This window comes from Gopherus evgoodei, chromosome 3 (assembly GCF_007399415.2).
Source record: "Gopherus evgoodei ecotype Sinaloan lineage chromosome 3, rGopEvg1_v1.p, whole genome shotgun sequence".
Lineage (NCBI taxonomy): Eukaryota > Metazoa > Chordata > Testudines > Testudinidae > Gopherus > Gopherus evgoodei.
Genome location: NC_044324.1, coordinates 9,017,668 through 9,036,519, shown reverse-complemented (window position 1 = coordinate 9,036,519; position 18,852 = coordinate 9,017,668). Strand labels below are relative to the sequence as shown.

Here is an 18,852-nt window from a genome sequence, read left to right as displayed (position 1 = left end):
CAAGTGCAGTCTCTCCGTGACAGAACTCACACTCAGACGTTATCCCCCAGCGCAGATGGAGCACCCCAGCGGGGCCTAGTCCACCAGCAAGGGAGGGCAAAGCGCAATATACACGGTACCTTGGCCTCTGCCACCACAATGCACTCCTCCCACATGTGCAGCTCCTGGTACATTTCCATGGCCTCTTCCACCGCATTCTGGGCACAGAGAGCAGAGCGTTACTATGGGGTGGGCTTCCCTCTCTGCTGACTGATCAGCCTAAGCCTGGGGAACATCCTGCCACATGGGGTTAGCTCCCAAAATGAAGCCAGGCTGGCCACTTCAAACAATGAGTCCGAATGCTGGGCAGCAGGGCAAACCTTGCAGCCAATAAACGAGCCCACCGCACCTCAGGAAAACCTCGCTCCCACCAAGAAGAGCTATGAGAATGATTAAAGGGTTAGACACCTGCCTCACAGTGACAGACTCCAGGAGCTCAAGGGGAAGGGGTGACTTGACCACAGTCTCTAAGTATCTACATGGGGAACAAATATTTAACAGCAGGCTCTTGGGTCTAGCAGAGACAGGGCTAACACAATCCAGTGGCTGGAAGTTAAAGCGAGACAAATTCAGACTGGAAATAAGATGCAAAGACAGTAATTAACCACAGGAACAATTTATTAAGGCCGTGGTAGATTCTCCATCATCGGCAACTTTTAAATCAAGACTGGATGTTTTCCTAAAAGTTCTGCTCTAGGAATTATTCTGAGGCAGGTCTCTGGCCTGTGTTCTACAGGACGTCAGACTAGATGATCACAACGGTCCCTTTTCTAGGGAACTATGAGCCCCACCGCACTGCAGGGCAAAGCTCACAGCCAGTTGTGGAGCGGTTACACAGTTCCTGGTCCCAAGGGTCACCAGACAGGACCAGGATGTGGTGCAGTGGGGAGCTTAAGAAATGTAGGAAGGAACATCCTGGTCAGGGAGTTCTCTAGACCAGGGGTCGGCAACCTTTCAGAAGTGCTGCGCTGAGTCTTCATTTATTCACGCTAATTTAAGGTTTCACATGCCAGTAATAAATTTTAATGTTTTTAGAAGGTCTCTTTCTATAAGTCTATAATATCTAGCTAAAACCATTGTTATATATAAAGTAAATAAGGTTTTTAAAATGTTTAAGAAGCTTCATTTAAAATTAAATTAAAATGCAGAGCTCCCTGGACCGGTGGCCAGGGCTTGGGCAGTGTGAGTGCCACTGAAAATCAGCTTGCGTGCCGCCTTTGGCACACGTGCCATAAGTTGCCTACCCCTGCTCTAGATGCTGCTTAAAGCTTGGCGCTCTGTGCTTATGTCCTCAAAGCAGTGGGTGTCAGCCGCGGGAAATCCCTCTCTCAGGGGTAAAGGAAAGACTCGCACAGCAGCAGAGTGGTGAGGGAGTGAGAGCAGTGGAAAGCCAGGGAGCAGATCTGCGAAAGCTGTAGCAGAAAGGATGCAGAGTCCTCTCAGCGCAGCAGCAGGGCCCACTGCACAGATGACTGCTAGAGAAGTTTGATTTTGGAAACTCAGGCAGCAGCCTTGCTGGATCCATAGGTCTGAGTGATTCTGGGTGGCTTATGATTTACAGAGAAAGCACAAGAACAGCAGGCACATGCCCTGATATTTGCCATGAGTGATGCTGCTGCTTTGTGCTATACCTGTCCGGCTGAGGGAAAGCAAGAAGACTCCAAAGCTGTGACAGAGTGGAATTTTCTGTAATATTTTTGTGAATGATGCGCGTGGCAGTGACTCCCTGGCCTAGGGGTAAAAAGCTGCTCTGGGGCAGAGCCGGAGCCATGAGCTCTTGTGTCAGGAAACTGTCTGGTGTGGGAGGAATGGATTGTTGTAGGACTGGCTGACACTAACCCACATCAATGGAGGATCCTGAGAGAGCCCTAACGACTGAACAACTGACACTTATCCATGGGAAACTCCAAGACCTGTTCCTGCCGTGAGAGCTGAACTTTGTGTTGCCAAGATTTATGGGTCCCCCATTTAAGCCTTTGGCTACTTGCTCACTGCTGCATCCATGAATGAAAGTGACATTTTTGGTTGCCGTTACCTCGGCCATAAGAGTAGGAGAGTTGCGAATCCAGCCTAGCCTGTAGAACCCTGAGGTGCAGTCTGACCTACTGAATCAAAAGGGCTAGAGGCCACATGCCCCAAAGAATCTCAGACTCATACTGTTGTGACTAGGTGAGCTTTCATCTCTGTAACAATTGATCGAATTGCCAAAACTATAACAGGGTTCAGAAAAGAATTAGGTAAGTTCATGGAGGATAGATCCATTAGCCAATATGCTCGGGACGCAACTCCATGCTCTGTGTCCCTAGCCTCTAACTGTCAGAAGCGGAGAGTGGACGACAGGGGGTGGATCACTCGATACTTGCTTCAGAGGGAATGAACAGAACAGGGCATCTGGCACTGGCCACTGTTGAAAGACAGGACCCTGGGATGATGGACCATTGGTCTGACCCAGTATAGCCATTCTTATGGATTGTCTGAACCCGCAGGTCTGGAAGAAAAGCTCTGACTTGAGACAAGTACAGTCCTTATACACTCTATCCTCTGGACGGGGGAAAGGAGAAATTCTCTGCATTGACCAGCAGTCCCAGAGCACTGAATGTTGACTGGATCAGGAATACACAATAATACCTGCAGTCTGGATCACAAGCCAGTCACCTAGGTAGGGGGAAACTTGGATTCTCGATCTTCTCAGGAGGCCAGCTACTACTGCCATAACTCTGGTAAAAGCCCTGAGAGTTGCTGACAGGCCAAATGGTAGTACAGCGAACTGCTGATGATGTTGATTTACCACAAATCTGAGGTACTTCCTATGAACCTGGTTGACTGCCACATGGAAGTAGACATCTTTTAAGTCCAGGCTGGCCCACCAGTCCCCAGATCCAGGGTGGGAATAACAGAAGCTAGGGTGACTATGAGAGACTATCTTTTTTAAGAATTTGTTGAGTTGATGCAGGTTTAAAACTGGACTGAGACTGCCCCCCATTAGGAAATAACAGGAATAAAACCCCTTCCCTCTTGGACAGTATAGAACCTCTTCTCTGGCCTCTGACCGAAGGAGAGATTGTACCTCCCGGAGAAGGAGCTCCTCATTGGCATGATCCCCGCATAGGAATATAGGCGGGGAGGGAGAGGTAGAAACAAACTAAAGGGTATACCCCACTTCCACAATGCTCATGACCCACTGGTTGAAGTAATTTGGGAGCAAGCACTGAGGAAGTGAAACAGATGGTTTGCAAATGTGGGGGAAATAGGGTCTGGAGAGAGGAAGACTGGCCCGGCATCCTCGACTGGCCAGGTGTCTTGAAGGGTCCAGAGCTGGAGCCGAAGCAACAGGAGGGGGAGGCTTGCACTTCTAACCCCTGCACTTCTGTTTTGACAGGTCCTGACAAGGAGGTGGAGTAGGAAAACAGTGGATCTGTTGAGGTCAATAGCACTTTCTGACCAGGCAGGCGTGTACAAGCCCATGGATCTTGTTGTCCACTTGGTCTGAGAACAGAGAAGGACCCTCAAACAGCAAGTCCTGAATAGTATTCTGGACTTCACAGAGGAGATCAGAAGACTGTAATCCTGAGGATCTCTGCATGGCAACAATGGATGCTGGCAGCCATGTTCTCAATACTAGTCTGCCCTTATTCACCAGGGAAGAGAACTTCTGCGTGGCATTCTCAAGAAGCAGTTCTGCAAACCTCTTCATGGAGCCCCATAAATTTAAATCACAGAATTGTAGGACTGGAAGGGACCTCGTGAGTCATCTAGTCCTGTCCCCTGCCCTCAAGGCAAGACTGAGTATTATCTAGACCACCCCTGACAAGCGTTTGTCATAAGGCCCCAGCAGAGCCTGCTGGTTGGCAATTCAAAGCTTCACTCCTCTAGCTGAATAAATGTTCCTGCCAAACAAGTCCCATCTCTTTGAGTCCTTTGATTTTTGGGAGGTGACAGCCTGATGCCCCATTGCTCTCTCTCATTAGCTGCTGTAACAACTAAGGACCCTGGAGATGGGTGGGAGTAAAGATATTCAAAGCCTTGGGAGGGCACATAGTGCTTCTGCTCTGCTATCTTTGAGGTGGGAGGCAATGAAGATGGGGTCTACTACAGCACCCTTACATATGCCAATACTGCCTCAGTCCCATCCTAGAGGGATCTGCCATTGATCAAACGTCAATCAGATGAGATGAGGACTCCTTGACCTTCTCGACCTGCAGCCACCCTCCCTCACAATTCCCGCTAAGCTTTAAAATCATCACAAGGGGTGATGTTGCCTCTACGGAAACTGCCTTGTCTGGAGAGGAGGAGGAGGAGGAGGAGGAGGAGGAGGAAGCCAAGATTGGACGTAGTTGAATTTCTTCCACAGGCTGTTCCTCTGCTTTCAACGTCTCTTCTGAGCCCAGTACTGGACATGGGATGGGGCAGCTCGGTGCAAGGACTTCCCCCGCCGAGATAAGGGCACTGAGTAGGCGTGACGAGGGGAGGATCTACAAGTTGGGGAGGAAACCCAGGGGTTCCAACATGGCCATCAATACAGGGCTGGTCCCCAGTGACCCCCTGGCCGCACTTCCACAGTAATGTCCACAGTGGGGTTGCGCTGGTGGGTGGAGATGGAGGAGAGAGCAGGGATCTGTAGGATGTGCTTCAGCATTGTGAGATACGAGATCCCATCTCTGAGTCCCACAGTGAAGCTTCCCTTCCCTCTGACCATAGAGAGACTAGTCCAGTGGGTGTTGGAGGCTGGTCCCAAGAATCTGGGGATGGGCACAGCATTGCCATCATTGTTGGCTTCCCCTCAGATGATACTGATGGGCCGCCTGTCCAGGAAGCAGGCAGCTGGCATCTTAACACAAGTGACATGGCTGGTGTTGGTGCCAGATGGGGCAACAGGGCCCAGGGATCTGACTCCTGCATGGCCAGCAACACTCAGAAGCAGAGCAAATTCCTTGCTGCTTTGAACACTTCCAGGGTAGTCGGCAGTGAGAGTGTCTGCCATTGCAGTGCTGCTGAAGTTGATGGTGTTACTTCTGGCACCGCACGGAACGGTGCCCTCTCCAGCACTGAAGCCAACTGTGCCAGCTTAGGCCCTGATTTGGAGGAGGAGCGCTTAGATTTCATATGCATGCTGTACCACTCCCCTTGCCCCTCTTACTAGACTTGCAAGGTGGAGCTCTTCCCTTGGTTGGTTCCTCTTTGGAAGATTTATATTTCTTCCTCGGCACATGTGAAGGAGATCACTGCTGGGACTCCAGCAACATTGGAGGTGAGCTTTTCACTGGAGCGGTAACCCTTGGCACTGAGTTGGACCAGGATGGCTCCAACAGTGGTCTGAATGCTGCCTCCATCAGCAGGCATTTCAGCCTAGCCTCCCTATCCTTTTCATTCTAGGCTTCAATTCCCAGCAAATCTGGCACTGGTACTTTGCCCAGGCACTTAAGACAACTACTGTGTGGGTCGCTCACCAGCATACGCTTTGAGCAAGAAGCACTTGGCTTGAAGCCCAGCAACTGGGGCATGCCTCGGCGCCAGCAGCAGAACACTGAAATGGAGAAAAACAACAAAATCAACCTTCCCCCCCTTTTTTTTAACCAAACAACTAAAACTTACTAACTATAACCACTAAACCATGACGACACTACCTACACAGCACAGAGAAAGCTGTTCTGGCAATGAACAGGGATTCCAGTGACTGCCACGGGCGGTAAGAAGAAAAATTGGAATGAGTCCAGCAGAGGGCAACGAAAATGATTAGGGGGCTGGAGAACATGACTTATAAAGAGAGGCTGAGGGAACTGGGATTGTTTAGTCTGCAGAAGAGAAGAATGAGGGGGGATTTGATAGCTGCTTTCAACTACCTGAAAGGGGGTTCCAAAGAGGATGGATCTAGACTATTCTCAGTGGTAGCAGATGACAGAACAAGGAGGAATGGTCTCAAGTTGCAGTGGGGAGGTTTAGGTTGGATATTAGGAAAATCTATTTCACTAGGAGGGTGGTGAAGCACTGGAATGGGTTCCTTAGGGAGGTGGTGGAATCTCCTTCCTTAGAGGTTTTTAAGGTCAGGCTTGACAAAGCCCTGGCTGGGATGATTTAGTTGGGAACTGGTCCTGCTTTAAGCAGGGGTTTGGACTAGATACCTCCTGAGGTCCCTTCCAACCCTGAGATTCTATGGTTCTACGATTAAGGAACAACAGGTGGTCTAGTGGCGGCTCTGCACTTCAGACCTGGCTGCAGCGGCATGCAGCAACAGAGGGTTCTCAAGCCACCCAATGGGTACTGCTGAGGGAAAAAGCTTCCAATGGCCATGTGCTGGGAGCACAGACTCAGAGCGGAATGCACATGTGCAATCTCTCAAAGAATTAAAATAAAGTTAGTCAAAGGAAATAACAAGAAAATGGCATAAGACCAGCTCTTAAGAACAGTACTGCGGAGCTGTGCAGGGAGACACAGTTAAGCTTTGGGAAGTTAAACGAGGTGCAGCTGCTTGCTCGCCTGGAGAAGGATGACTGGACCAAGAACCAGGGTGCAGGCACAGGTGGGATTCCGACAGAGTCCAAGGGCAATAGGGGCAGCCGCAGCAGTGCATCCTCACGGCCCAATTCCCCAGCAGCAAGTGTCCTCATGGCCCAATTCCACAGTGCTAGATTTGAAGGGGTGGAAGTTGGTGCCGAGAGAGAAGAATCTTCAGCTAGAGAAACAGAAGCTGAATAATTGCAAGAGGCAGCGACAGCATTAACTGCATGTGGAGAAGTAAGAGGCTCCATAGAGAGGTATGTGTGGAGAGACCATGAGAAGCCAATTCCCCAGGGAACCTATGTACCAGTGTGCAGCCCCAGTTTAAGGAAGGGGGATATAGAAGCCTAACTCAGTGCCTTTGAGAATGCTCGTGATATAAACTAGTTTGAATCTGCAGACCAGCTCCGCTGTCTCACTCCGTTAGTCAATCTTAAAGTGGCAGAGGTGTATAGCCAGATGGACAGAGTGAATACTGGGGACTATGAACAGATCCAAAAGGCTCTACTCCTTAAGTTTGACTGGAAACCTGTGGCTTACAGGGAAAGGTTTCAGGGTATATAAATGAGTCGGGATGTGATGTAAACGATAGCTACCACTCTGATGGGAGGAGATGTCCACAAATGAGGTAAAGGTGCAAGTGTTGCTACGCTGGAACATTTATATGGCCTAGTTGGTTTAGAACAACTCTATGAGATATGTCCCCACGAGCTTAAATGGGGTTAGTGGAGAGGAAGCCTCAGGATCTGTGTAGTGCAGGCCAATTGGTGGCAGAAGTTGTGGACAGTAGGTCCAGCTTTGAAAAGACAGTAGGTCCAGAGGGGACGGGCCTATGCATGGGTCACAGAGTCAGAGAATTTAAAGCCAGAAGCGACCACTAGACGATCTAGTTTGACCTCCGGTATATCAGAGATCACCAACACCACCCAGCAAAGGCACACTAAACCCAACAACCGAAATGAGACCACAGTATTACCGTCCACAGGAGACTAGACAATCATAGAATCGTAGGACTGGAAGGGACCTCAAGAGGTCTTCTAGTCCAGAGTCCTGCACTCAGAGCAGGACTAAGTATTATCTAGTCCAGGGGTTCTCAAACATCATTGCACTGTGACCCCCTTCTGACAACAAAAATTTCTACATGGGCCCAGGAGGCGGGACCGAAGCCTAAGCCCACCCAAGCCCTGCTGTCTTTGATGGGGGGGACAACGACCAAGGGCTTCAGCCCCAGGCAGGGGGCCTGTAACCTGAGCCCCACTGCCTAGCGCTGAAGCCCTCAGACTTTGGCTTTGACCTTGGGCGATGGGACTCAGGCTTTGGCTTCAGCCCAGGCTCCAGCAAGTCTAAGCCAGCCCTGGTGATCCATTAAAATGGGCTCATGACCCACTTTGGGGTCCTGACCCACAGTTTGAGAACTGCTGATCTAGACCATCCCTGACAGGTGTTTGTCAAACCTGCTCTTAAAATCTCCAGTGATGGAGATTCCACAACCTCTCTCAGCAATTTATTCCAGTGCTTAACCACCCTGACAGCTAGGATGTTTTTCCTAAGGTCCAACCTAAACCTCCCTTTCTGCAATTTAAGCCCATTGCTTCTTGTCCTATCCTCAGAGGTTAAGGAAAATTTTTTTTCCTCTCCTCCTTGTAACAACCTTTTATATACTTGAAACTCTTATCGTGTCCCCCCTCAGTCATAGTGGATCATAAGCTAAATATGAATGAAGAGTGGAACACTGTTGAAAAATAGCGATCATCATTCTGGGATGTATTAGCAGGAATGTTGGAAGCAAAACACGAGAAGTAATTCTTCTGCTCTACTCCGCGCTGATTAGGCCTCAGCTGGAGTATTTTGTCCAGTTCTGGACACCACATTTCAGGAAAGATGTGAACAAATTTGAGAAAGTCCAGAGAAGAGCAACAGAAATGATTAAAGGTCTAGAAAACATGACCTATCAGGGAAGATTGAAAAAATTGGGTTTGTTTAGTCTGGAGAAGAGAAGACTGAGAGGTGACATGATAACAGTTTTCAAGGACATAGAAGGTTGTTATAAGGAGGAGGGAGAAAAATTGTTCTCCTTAACCTCTGAGCATAGGACAAGAAGCAATGGACTTAAATTGCAGCAAGGGTGGTTTAGGCTGAACATTAGGAAAAATGTCCTGTCAGAGTGGTTAAGCGCTGAAATAAATTGCCTAGGGAGGTTGTGGAATCTCCATAATTGTCTAATCTGCTCTTAAAAATCTCCAAATACCTGTCTAGATAATAGTTAGTCTTGCCTTGAGTACAGGGGATTGGATTAGAAGAGCTCTTGAGGTCCCTTCCAGTCCTACGATTCTATGACTCTGTGTCCACTTTGCTAGTGACAAACTCACAAAATCTAAGGGAGGGTGTGAAACTATTCTGTATTGTGTTATGAAACCTATGCTGTAAGAATCTTGGATGTGCCTGGAAAGAGGGCTACCAAGTGGGTGGGAAATCAGTTTTGGCTTCCATGAACAACTACTTTGGGTTGAACTTCCCAGGTCTCTCTTGAAAAGGAAAAAAATGTGACAAAATGAGAATGTCCATACTATTTTATGAGCATATTGTTGGCATGCACTGTGCAGTGTTGTAGCTGTGTTGGCCCCAGGATATTAGAGAGACAAAGGGGGTGAGGTAATATCTTTTAATGGACCAGCTTCTGTTGGTGAGAAAGACAGGCCATCAAGCTACATTTGCTAAACAAATGGTTCCACCTTGTATTTAGCTGTGACACTCTGAGCACCATTGCCAGACCTGAAGAGCTGTGCGTAAGCTTGAAAGTGTGTCTCTTTCACCAACAGAAGTTGGGTCCAATAAAAGATATTCCCTCAGCCCCTCTTCTCTCTCTATGTGGTGACTTACTGGACTAGGGATTGCTAGCTAGTGGGTGTTTAAGAGCTGAAAATCTGCTCTTGGGGCAGAGACGGAGACTTGAGATATTTGTGTCATGTGATTGTCTGGAGTGGGAGGAACGGATTGTTAAAGGACTGGCTGAAACCAACCGACATCAACAGAAGATCTGGAAAGACAAAGGGAGCCCCAGGGACTGAACAACTGACCCCTATTTATGGGAAACGGAAAAGAAACAGAGGGAAAGGGCCAACAAATGGATTCCATGCTCACTTGGCTTTGTGGTGTGCTGGCTTGGACAGGCTGGACTATGTCTATGCAAACTTAGGGACTTTCCGATGCTGCGTTCCAGCTGACTAGCCTTGCTCTGTTTTGAAATACCTGCCTGGTGTCACTGCAAATAGCTGCGGCGGTGCATTTGTCCCTGGAGAGTGTACCAGTCTCTGACCCATAATCTATCTCAGGTGGACTCAATGGCCAGGAATCACAGTGTGAAACAGTAGTGCTGGAGCCTAGAGGCTCAGTTTAGGAGATGTGGAGGCCGTGTGGCCTACCCTTAAGGATGAGAAGGATTGGGGGTCTGCAGGGGTTCCTCCAAGGGACTGCTTAAAACAGGGGCAGAGCACAGATCCTGGGGATCTGTGACAAAACAAAAAAGGCCTCTGAAGCCCATTTCATAGGTAGGCAGAATATTATATGTGAAGGGCCAAATTTAATAGCAGGTGACAGGAACAAGAGGAAATAGTAGGGTTGCCAACAATGCAAGGACTACACCTAGCAGAGAAACTGGAATGCATTAAATGGCAGAAAGCAACCTGTACAGGAGATGTATCCACACATCTTCCGAGGGCCAGGACAGCTGTCAGGGGAGTTCAAAAGAAAACTGGTGCCATCAGTGACTCCCTTTGTTCTCACAGCCTCACACCACATCCCCACACCCTGCTAGCCAAAGTCAAAGAATTTATGAGAATGGAAGATATGGGGATTTCCCAGACAGAAGAACCCACTGACTGGTGTGCGAGAACGGTAGAAGTATCAAAAGTCCAATGGCAAAATCCAGATTTGCATGTTACACAATAAAATAAACGTGTGCAGAGAAAGAAAAGACAAATTCTTTCTGCAGTTGACCAGACATCAGAGATTAATTTATCCCTGCGGCTGGTACTTCAGAAACAGATGCTCTCCAAAATCCACAAGGGACACTATGGCATAAACAAGTACAAGGCATTTGTACAACAACTGGATGGTCTCTGAGAAGGCAAATTCAGACCTTAGTAGAAGACTGTGAGATATGTAACAAGGAAAGAAAACAATCACCAGAGCCACTGCTCTCTACAAAGCTACATGACAGACCATGGCAGTGGGTAGCCACAGTTTTTCTGGAAAGGACACATACATTATTGTAGTGGATTGCCTCCCCAGATACATTGACTTGGCTATCCTCACACAGAGTTCATCAGCACAATCGTCCAGAAACTAGTCAATAACTGCAGGACAGGGAGTTTCTGAAATCCTCATGTCTGATAATGGGCCTCAAATCACCTCTGAAACATCCCTAGCATTTGCACAGGACTGATTTTGAACGTCGTACTAGTAGTCCACATTACCCCCAGAACAGCCGGGAGATGGAGAGGTCAGTGCAGATATTACAAAGACTTCTCTGCAAATATCAGTGGACCCACAGAAAGGACTCCTGGAATATCAGTCAACACTGTTTGCCTCTGGGCTATCTCCAGCAGAATTTCTGATGCAAAGACAGTGAAGGAGGCTTTTACCTGTGGCACTGACTCAGCTCAAACCTCACTGGCCCAACCTGAAGGAATTTTGAGAATGGGATCCTGAAATAAACATTTGGCAGCAGCAAAACTTGAATGTTTTGCACAGAACAAAAGCACGGCCTGGACTGAGACAGATACAGTTTGGCTTAAAGGCTCACAGACATTTGGAACTTGACAGAAACTCTCAGATCCTACCTAGAGAAGACTCCAAGAAGACTTCTCTGGAGAAATTGGCTCCATCTTCAATGTTTCTCAACACAACACAGGATCAGGAACCTTCAGGTACTCTGCCAAGATGTGAGAGCCTCTCTTAAGGGAACTCCACACCCAAACTCAAGAGAAATGAGAACACCATCTAGATGTGTGACCACATCTTCTCCATGACTTGATTTTTAGAATACTGCTCAGGACTATTTAAATGCAGTTGAAAAGGGGACATATTAGTGTAAACAGTTTTGAGGAATGTTCAGAGTATTTTGAATTGCTGCGTGAAAATACTCTGGTTATTAATTTAGGTTTTAATCTTTTACTATAAAGAAAGGGAGCTGTGGAGTGATTATAGAACTCCTGTTCTCCATGAAAACTATAGCAAAAGTGAAAGTGCTGTATTTTTATGGTTTCTTGCTATATGACACACACTCCAGCAGCATAGGAGAGACTACAATATTGACACAATAAAGAGGAAAGAAACAATGTGACAGACCAAATGTACAACCTTAGAACAGTGCACAACTTGACTGGGAGACCAAGGAACCTTTGGAGGGAAGGTAGGAAAAGCTGTTCAAGATGTGGCAAGACACCAAGCCATAGCTGGCAACAACCAGCAAAAGAAGCAGACGTAGGAGATGCCACAAAATGAGACATTTTGGACATGTTGCAGCGAGCAGCTCATAAAACATAGGAAGGAACTTCCTGGTAGAGTTCTCTGGATGTTGGGTATGTCTCCTCACGCTACATCAACAAATGAGCTCCACACCCCCTACCTCAGGGAAAACTTCACCGCCAATTAATCAGATCTCCGCCCCCATGCCCCAGGGGTGAACCTCACAGCCAACAAATAAGCCCCACCCCCCCAGGCCAAACCCCATAGCCAAGGAATGAGCCCTCCCCCCACCCCTGGCAAATCCCATAACCAACAAATGAGGCCCCTCAGGGAAAACCCTATAGCCAACGAATGAGCCCCCCCCCCCCCCCCCGCAAACCTCGTAGCCAATGAATGAGCTCCCTCCAGGGCAAACTCCATAGCCAGCGAATTAGCTCCACACTCCAGGGTAAACTTCTCAGCCAACAACAAACTCTCTCTCACCTGCTCCAGGAAGATCATCTCTGCCAGCTTGTAATTCTTCTCCAGCATGGCTAGGCGGGCACGCACCTGGTAATAATCTGTGCCATCCCCACCCTATAAACACACACAAACATCTCAGACAAGCTGGGGGATGCAGCACTGGGCATGGTGCAAGGGAGGTGGCTGTGGGAGGCCAGCAACTGGCACCCTGTGAGGGAGGCAGCTGGGAGGGCACTCTGGGCACCTTGTGAGGGAGGCAGTGGGGGGCACTCTAGGCACCCCATGAGGGATACACCCTGTGAGGAATGCAGTCGGGATGAGTGGAGCTGGGATGCCTGGGTCAAGGACAGTGTGAGCAATTCCCACATGACTCAGGGTCTCCAGAAACCCCTGCAAGGCCAGCGTGATCAGCTGCATGCTCTCCACGCTGGGGAAAGTAGGCGTGGTGCACACACACCCCCCCGAAGTGAATCTTGACTCACGTATTCCTTGGCCACCTGGTCGGCGATCTCATTGGTTTCATGAAGGAATCGTGCCTTTGATACGTGGCCCAGCGCTGAGAAGCATCTGAGGAGAGCACAGTCACCAGCAGCATGGGCTGCCAAGCAGATACTTGGGCTTTTATCTGCCCTCAGACCCAGAAGGCAAGGCCAGGGTTCAGAACACTGGGGCAGATAGTCCCAGCGAAGTAAGGCCAAGCCATAGCACTGACCAACTCCACAGGAGGGAGCTCGAGCCCCATGCTCTGCCTGTTTTCCACCCCCACAGAGCCATGAGCTCTGCTCCGCAGGAGGGAGCCCCAGCCACGTGCTCTGTCCATGCCCCAACCTCGTAGGGTTGTCGGCCCATGGCAGGGGGCCCCAGCCACCTGTTTGTATCCCCCACCCCAACAGAGCCATGAGCTCTGCTCCGCAGGAGGGAGCATCAGCCACGTGCTCTGTCCACCTTGTGATCTGTAGCAGAGCTACGCTACACGGGCATTTGTCCCCCACGTCTGCCCCAGGGCCAAGGATGGTAAGACTGAGCCAGCTCCTGGGATGGAGAACACTGCGCACTCCACTGCAGGAACTCTGGCCCACAAGTAACACTGAAAGGCACACAATCCAGTTCTCCTTGGCCAGAACCTGGGCACTGGAATCAGGCCTTTGGGGCATGAGGAACCCCCAGAAGGAAAGGTACCGGGTGGCAGGTTCCTCCCTGTACCTCTCAGCGATGTGCAGCTGCTTGGCCTCCAGGGCTAGTCTGCTTAGGGTCTTCCACATGGCTTCGGTCTCCGTGGACATTTCCAGTGTCTCCAAGAATGCAGCTGCCCTGGGGAGAGGAGGGTTTGCAGCACATTAGAGAAGAGAGAGGTGGGTTACCATGTGACCCTGCAGCACTGTGAGGCCCTGGGGCTAAGCAGCCCTTCAGCTGGGCCTGTCCTAGGAGTGTCTGACACTCTTTTCCACTTTGGAAAACACTGATGGATTTTGTTCCACACAACCACCACCCTTTCTCCTGGCCACGGACAGGGCTCTGGCTGGTGCTACATGAACTGCTCAGTTCCTGCCCTGCATGTCACCCCAGAGGCCCAGAGCCCACCCAGCCCTGCCACCCACTGTCTGGCTGTGTCTCCCTCATGCAGGAACAGGCTGTGGGCAGCCCAAGGAGCCCCACCTGCTGTGCCTCTCTGGGGATCTGTTGAAAAGCATCACGGCTCCATGGAAGGCAGTGACGGGGAAGCCTGAGGACGGCAAACCAGGGCTAGCCGTTTCTTGTTGCTCATAACAGCCGCAGCCACATCTCGCTGTTACCCCTCTGGCTACAGCAGGGAAATCCTGTCCCCCCTGAACTCCCAGTGACTTCACTGGGGCCAGCGTCTCACACAGCGAGCCTCTGGGTGCTGAGAACTAGGCTGGCTCCTTTCGACCATTTGGCCAGAAGCACAAAGATGTGCCATGTTTTACCTCAGAAGCAGCTCAATACCCCATGCACCACCGCAAACCTACCTCCCACTGTGATACAAACAGAGGGGCCAAGCTGCAGTTCCAGCCCCACAGAGTCCCACAGATGGCGTCTGCATCCATGCACAGGCCCATGCGGGCTCAAGAGGCGTTTGCAGAGCTGTGCATCTCTGAGGAGACCTGACATATGCACACAGCCTGGAACAGGCCCTCACACACACTCCTCAGAACCTGCAGTCGTCCCTTTGCACAGGTTTAAGAACATAGAAACGGCCATACTGGGTCAGACCACAGGTCCATCTAGCCCAGTATTCTGCCTTCCCACAGTGGCCAATGCCAGGTGCCCCAGAGAGAATGAACAGATCAGGTAATCACCAAGTGATCCGTCTCATGTCCCCATTCCCAGCTTCTGGCAAACAGAGGCACCAGCCCTGCCCACCCTGGCTAATAGCCATGGATGGACCTGTCCTCCATGAATTTATCTAATTCTTTTTGAAACCTGTTATAGTCTTGGCCTTCACAACATCCTCTCACAAAGAGTTAAACAGGCTGACTGTGCGTTGTGTGAAGAAATACTTCCTTTTTATGTTTTAAACCTGCTGCTTATTAATTTCATTGGGAGATCCTGGTTCTTGTGTTATGAGGAGGAGTAAATAACACTTCCTTGTTCAATTTCTCCAAACCAGTCATGATTTTGTAGACCTCTATCATATCCCCGCTTAGTTGTCTCACATCTATTAGAACACACTCATGCTCTGGCTGTGCTCTCATATTTGCACATATAACCTTGGACATCACACCTGGCTACTGCACTTCCTTCTGCTACTTATACTGGGCTCAGGGGAGTCTGGGCAGATTCATTCTGTAAGCTGCCACACCGCTCACAGCTCCTGGCTCCGCTCCCCTCCAGCTCTCTGGGGGTTTTCTCTCGCTGTCTGCCCTGTGATGGATGGGACAGTGATCACCGGGGACCCTCTTCTTCCCTTGAATGAAGCTGGCACCACGTCTGGTGGCTGCCCTCAGACATCTCCCTCCAGCCCACACCATTCTGTTCAGTGGCCAGTTGTCCTGTCCCCCATGAATTGCACCTTCTGGGCTGGATGGCTCCCCCATGCCTGCTCTTCATCAAAACACCTCCCTCACTTCCACCCACCCTTTAGCCTCCTTGTGGACTCAACTGCCCAGCCCACCCCGGGTCACTGGCTGCCAGCACTCACCTGCTATAGTCCCCATCATCAATTGCTGTTCCAAACTCAATGAGCCCCTCATCCAGCGTGTAGGACACCGTGTTCACCCCTTCTGCCACTATCACTTCAGTCTTCCCATTGCTCCGCTCCAGGTTCACGATATCCCCCTGAAAGAGCCCCAGACACCTCAGCACTTCCATTCTCAGCTCCCATTCCACCTTCCGCTGTGCGCGGGGAGGGGGCTGGGGCACACTGGGACAGCTCTGCCACAGTCTCCTACAGGTAGATGAGCTCAGCAGAACTGACCCCCACCAGGCACTTGGGCTAACCCCACTGTCACAAGCAGAACTAAGAGAAAGGCCATTTCTCCCAGTGAACTCCCGAACGTCACCCGTCCGCCTTCTGCTCTCTCCATCCCCTCCTACCCCACAGCTTTCAAGAGGGTCAGACCCCAGGCTTCTTCCTATTCCCTTTTCAAAGCACCACCCCATCTGTTCTCGTTGCATAAAATACTGATCTGCCCAGTGCCCTCCCAGACCCCCCCCCCCACATGACGGTGGGGAGCTCTGGGGGAAGGGAGCAGACTGGAATTTTACCTTCAGCGGGAACATGGTAACTCGCTCTGGGGCATCGTTGTTGTACCAAATGCAGAGGCTGTTTCTGTTCTGAGCCACCACCACATCACTGCCTGGGACCCACTGCACATAGGAGCAGTAGTTCAGGATCGTGGTCTTGGTGCTGCTCTGAATGTCATACAGCTGCAACTAGATGAGGAAAGAGACAGAATCAGCAGGGCCTGTGATCCACCCCAGTGAGGACACTGGCACCCTGCATCCAGCCACCTAGTGCTGTGACACAGCCGGATCTCATATGCTGAGCCAGGTCAGGCCTGCTCAGCACCTAGATGGGAGATTTTCCAGGCACATACATCTGCTGCGGAGACTGAGGTGAGTAGGTCAGGGAGGGGGCGCTGCTCTCCCCTCGGGGCAGTACTGATCCCAAGGACCCAGTATGGTGCTAGGCTATGCTGTGGGGCCACTCCCAGAGAGAGCCCATTGTGATGATCTGGGGAACCTGTTTTTACAATTTAACAAATTCCATGTGAGATTATGAACACCCTGTATGTATCTTTACCAAGCTGCACGCTCCAGTTTGAATATGCAGCCCTTACATATTGAGTATTAGCCCTTATTAAATCCAGGATCTTTATTAACACCTGTTAATTTTTAGGATCTAGCAAAGTTATGAATTTAAACTTCCAGGCTGGTCTGCTGAAAGTGCTGCACAGGTTTCGTTTGAGGATGAAGACTTACCAGACAGTTGTAAAACACACTCGTAGCCTGTCTGGTATTGATGGGTCTTCTCTTACCAGCCCTTAGCCTCAAAGGAAACCTGCACCAGACTTTCAAAAGATAAGCCTGGGAGCTTAAATTCATAACTATGCTATATACTAAAAATCATGGTTTTAATGAAGACATTGGATTTATGGTTTATTACAACAATCTGTAACCCACTAACACACACACACCCCTTTTGTCCTATGACTACAGCGGTGTTAACAGGCCACTTCACCTTGAGTGGTCTCTTACCATTCTAACTACTTATGCTAAACTCTCTGTTCCACCCTGCATCTAGCTGTGACACTGTCTGTGAGTGCCTTTCCCAGACCTGAAGAAAAGCTGTTTGCAGCTCGAAAGCTTGTCTCTCTCACCACTAGAAGCTGGTCCAATAAAAGGTAACACCTCATGTGCCTTGTCTCTCTAATATCCTGGGACTGACCCAGCTACAACACTGCATTCAAGGTCTCAAAATGTAATTACAAACAGGGATTCATCACTGAGTGGGTGTGTTTCCAGTGGGGTCCCTCAGGGATTGGTTCTTGGCCCTACGTTATTTAACATTTTTATCAATTAACTGGAAGAAAACATAAAACCATCACTGATAAAGTTTGCAGAGGACACAAAAATTGAGGGAGAGGTAAATAATGAAAAGGACTGGTCACTGATTCACAGCGATCTGTTCCACTTGGTAAACAGGATGCAAGCAAACAGCATGCATTTCATTACAGCTAAATGTAAATGTATACTGTGACACCGACAGGCCAGGGGCCAGTGCATGCCAGGGTCTACATGTCTCAACTAGACAATGACAGATATGGACTCCGTTGGCTCATTTGTGGGTTAATATTGATAAAACAAGTATTAGAATTACAAGAAAGTGAATGTTTGTGAGTTGCTGCTCCATAAATCTTATTGAGATATCTGTGCTCCACATTATAATGTAATATTTGAGCGGTTGTCCTGCGAACCTCTGTGGCTGTATGAATTATCATAGAGGAGAGCGATATTAATTCATGGGAAGAGCTACTCTCTTCTACAGAAACAGTTATGCCCCTCCTGAAAGAGGAGACCCATGGATACCAGGCAGGATATGGGTGGATTTTACAGCTGGAAACTCCCCACATCTGGATTGAGGAATTGTCAATAAAAGGACTAAAGACTCTTATTTTTGTTCTGCTCTCCCTCCTGTGAAGATGAATCATGACAGTGGACTCCTTCCAAGTCCCATCAATTGAGTTTGAAGCTCAGAGCACATGGCATGAGAGGGATAAAAACCTATGCTGCTTGGTCTGAGGGGCAGATGAAGGATGGGGGAAGCAAGGTGTTTCTAGACATAAGCAAGAAATCCCCAGCTGCTTAGCCTGGGCTAGCCCTAAAGGTCAAATAGAACTTGCTGATTACAGAAGCCTGTATTACCTTTTCATGCCTAAGACTGTAACTCATTCATGTGTCTGTGTTTGCCTGCTTTAATCTGGTAAATAACTCTCTGATTTCCTTTTCCTATTTAATACATCTTCATGTAGTTTACTATAAGGCTACAAGTGTTGTCTTTGGTGTGAGATCTAGGATGACTAGTCCTTTGGGATCAAAAGTAACCTGATTATTGCTGTGATTTGTGGTGTAAGGGGCCCATCTATCACAGAGATACATGCACCTGGGTGGCAAGAAAGACTGGAGAACCCAAGGGGACTGCCTGTGACTCTGTGTTAAGGCTACCATAGTGCCTGAGGAATTTGCACTTGGTGCAGGTGGTTAGTGGAATCTATGTTTAGAACTCACAACCAGTTAATAGTCTGCCCTGAGGTTGCTTTTGCACTACCATTGGAAGTTATATGTAGGACATACATACTTACAGGATGGGGGATCTATCCTGGGAAGCAGTGACTGAAAAAGATTTGGGGGTCCTGGGGGACAATC

The 18,852-nt window shown here is 49.2% G+C and overlaps 1 protein-coding gene across 1 annotated transcript in view; it reads right to left on the bottom strand.

Annotated features, from left to right (window-relative positions):
* Positions 1–18,852, bottom strand: part of IFT172 (intraflagellar transport 172) — a 129,116-nt gene that overhangs the window by 56,725 nt on the left and 53,539 nt on the right. The window contains exons 16-21 of the mRNA XM_030554343.1: positions 16,192–16,359; positions 15,626–15,762; positions 13,669–13,776; positions 12,948–13,032; positions 12,487–12,579; positions 120–197 (exon numbers count right to left, since the gene is read on the bottom strand). Of these exons, the coding sequence (XP_030410203.1) occupies positions 120–197; positions 12,487–12,579; positions 12,948–13,032; positions 13,669–13,776; positions 15,626–15,762; positions 16,192–16,359 (669 nt within the window). The remainder of the gene's footprint in view (positions 1–119; positions 198–12,486; positions 12,580–12,947; positions 13,033–13,668; positions 13,777–15,625; positions 15,763–16,191; positions 16,360–18,852) is intronic.